This window comes from Oncorhynchus keta, chromosome 19 (genome assembly GCF_023373465.1).
Source record: "Oncorhynchus keta strain PuntledgeMale-10-30-2019 chromosome 19, Oket_V2, whole genome shotgun sequence".
NCBI classification, from domain to species: domain Eukaryota; kingdom Metazoa; phylum Chordata; class Actinopteri; order Salmoniformes; family Salmonidae; genus Oncorhynchus; species Oncorhynchus keta.
In genome coordinates, this window is record NC_068439.1 from 73,892,592 (window position 1) to 73,895,876 (window position 3,285).

At 38.4% G+C, this 3,285-nt stretch overlaps 1 protein-coding gene across 1 annotated transcript; it reads right to left on the minus strand.

The window, feature by feature from the left end:
- Positions 1-1,331: 1,331 nt before the first annotated feature.
- On the minus strand, positions 1,332-2,822 carry LOC118397834 (protein ripply2-like). Its single transcript, XM_035792711.1, has 3 exons — positions 2,117-2,822; positions 1,911-1,984; positions 1,332-1,726 (listed from the first exon to the last, which is right to left on the minus strand). Exons 1-3 carry the CDS (start codon positions 2,246-2,248, stop codon positions 1,549-1,551), a joined length of 384 nt encoding a protein of 127 aa, XP_035648604.1. The 5' UTR covers positions 2,249-2,822; the 3' UTR covers positions 1,332-1,548.
- Between the last annotated feature and the right edge of the window lie 463 nt (positions 2,823-3,285).

A 3,285-nucleotide genomic window follows, 5' to 3' on the forward strand; every position in this document is an offset into this window, starting at 1 on the left:
AAGAGCTTGTCAATAAATGTCCTCTATAGTGGACATCGGGGTGGCTACTATGATTTTATAAATCTACTGTCCACATGTAATATCATGCTAAATGTTTCATATTTATTATCTAATGAGTCCTAATGGCAATGACAGTAGTTCACATACAATACAAATGAATGTAAATGGGGATGGTGGATGGTGGATGGGTGTAAACATTTGCCTTTGATTCAAAGTTTGAATCCAGAGATAAAAAGTTGTTTTTGTGATGTTAGTTTTAAGCCTATCCCAAACCTTTACCCTTAGCTTAATCATTCAGGGTTAATGTCTAAACTTAACCCTAACCTTAAAAATGTGAAGTTAATGTCTAACCTTAAGATTTCAGAGTTAATACCTAAACTTAACCTTAAACACTTTAAAATCTGAAGTTTGCAACAACTTCTAAATTTGACATTTGATATACATGGATGAACGTCTGATTCTGATGTGACTCTGTGAGACATAATTACAAATATTAGGTCTATTACTTTTAATATGGACAGTGTGCATTCCGAACATTTGGCGCTCACACATTTGGCATTAATGAGGAGGGAGTTTTCATGCTCACTGAGAGTCTGTTTGTTTATGCACTTTGTTGTTTTACGAGAGGAAGTGGTAAGCGACACTGACACTGTCGCACGTGCTCTTGGCCAACAGTCCATGTGATGTATGTAACCTTGGTCTCAGATCATTCCTCGACTGTAGCTTACACCTCAATGATCACTGTCAGTGTTCAATGAAACCACTCGTCTTTATTCTTGAAAGAACATCTGTCTTGTGTGAATCAATACATATGAGAGAGAATATTTGTCATGGGAACTTACTAGACCAGAGGTCCTAATAAATGCATGGTGTTCATAGATTTTGTATTCAGCAAAATTGCATATCTGATCAGGGGCGAAACTTTGGTTTTGGAAGTGGGGTGACATAAATATATAAATATATATATTTTTAAATCTATCCAGTCAGATAAACACGCCAAACAGCCTACCCGGCTGCTTGGAGGCGTCTGCATTTCCTCGTTTTGTAACACATTCCAATGATAAAACTGGGGGTGGGACAAAAATGCAATTTCAGAATGTGGGGGGGACATGTCCCCCTGTCCCCAGTGAAAGTTGTGCCCCTGGATCTCATTACTCTTTTGATCAAGAGGCTAGAATAGAATTTGATTCAAGGTAGTGGTGGACATAATAGATAGCAAAGTCAATTAAACTAATCGAAGGAAGAGATTTAGTCCTCAAAATAAACCTTTTAGAAGGATTGTTGAAGAAGAACCAACCTATCCACAGATTCAAGGAGCTCATTGTTGAGTTTATAACTGTTTTATTACAACGTTGATATAAAATTAAAGGTAGACCATTCTGAAATATAAATGATAAAATGCTGTTTACCCTAACAAATGTGTCAGTCATTCGTTAGTCATATGACATATTTACAGATATTTACAATAAATAAATTATGCACCAATATATTATAATTTCATATTAAAATATACATTCAGTGTTTTTTCAATTGGAGAGAAAGGGCTTTTTAAAAATTCAGCTCCTTCACGCTGTCTTCTTCATCGTCATCATCACTATCTTCCTCATCATCATCACTGCTCGAGTCTTCGTAGAGGCAGATAGTTGCTTGGACTGGGTAGTTGCGCAGAAGCATCTCTGCATCCTGGTACAGATAATCGAAGCATCTCGATTTGGGCCAGAACAACCTAGAGAACAAAACGGTCTCACGTTAGGAGTTTGAATGGGAAATACAAAGTAGGCGAGGATATATTTGAGAACGGATATGGAGAGAATGCTCATCTCAATGACCATTTCGCACAAACAGAGACGCATATATTTAATAATGTAGCCTGTGTATGTTGGTGATATTACTGAGGTAATTTCACTTACTTTACTGGGTGAGTGATCTGAGGACTCTTGCAGCGTTTGATGTCTGGAAATCCTCTAATGGTATTTGTGTAAGGCTGCGAGGGGATAAAGAAAGACAATCATGTTAGCATTTCGTCCACTATAGCTAAACCTATGAAACATCAAACTTAATTCCTCTACAAACTATTGACACGAATAATTTAGTTTTGAAAGTAGTCTGTACTAACCATGTGTGTCGCGGCTCTGCATTCCCTGCCTGCTTTGGCATCCCAAGGTCTCCACAAATTAGCGGGCTGTTGAACAGAGTTTCCTCCGGTGATTGCGCCAGTTAATCCACAATGAGAGATGATATTCTCCATGGTTTCTGATGATAGAGTGTCCCGAGAAAATCCTCTGAGAGTTTGCGATTGAGAGTGATCACAAAGTCGAGTCAGACGCCTTCTATATATCCGGCCATGGTGCTCGTGTCAAATTGCGCATTGACACTACCCAACATGTCCATGCGCCACCGTGGTGAGGTGTCAGTCAAGTCACACTTTGGCAAACCTGCAGCATATGGTCACACTCGGAGCCCAGAGTGGCCATGTTTTAGAATAGGTGTAACTTTTGTTGTGGGATATTGTAAACGTCTCAGAATTATAAATAATATTAGCCATGTCAGTTGTGTGAATAGGGGCGTGGCCTACTTTTGATTCATAATACATTTTTGATTAAACGTTTAAACGTTAATTTACAAAAGTGCAAGCGTATTCAAGCGTATTCTACACAACAGGAAGAGGAATACAATATTTTTTGTATATATATATTATTAAAAACGAAACATCCATATGATCAATACAATTTAATCATCTAAACCTACAGGCCAATCTTTACAATTAATTTAGGCCTACGAATGTACTTATCCTCTCTGACATCCTTCGTTCTGCAACTGCGTTTCTCCTTTCGAACCATTTGCTTTTCAAGTGTGAAATAGCACGTGCCGATATGTGGACAGGGTCAAGCTGCGCTGGTCAAGAAAAGGAGGGGGGGTTTATGGAGGCCGGCGGCACGCGTAAGGTTTGTTTTAGAGACCATTGTTTTTGAAACCATTCTCTTAAACGGGAGGTGTTAAGTAATCATAGACATTTTATTAAAATGCATATCACCCTCCTTTACCGCACCTTTTGTGCTCCCAAACGGTTGATTCATTTACAAGAGATCTAGGTCTATATGTGAATTAACCCTGCAAGGTGTGAAATAGACCACGTTTTTGCAAGCATTTCAATTTTTACTTTAACCTTCATTTATCTAGGCAAGTCAGTTAAGAAAAAAAATATTATTTACAATGAAGGCCTAGGAACAGTGGGTTAACTGCCTTGTTTAGTGGCAGAATGACAGGTGTTTACCTTGTCAACTC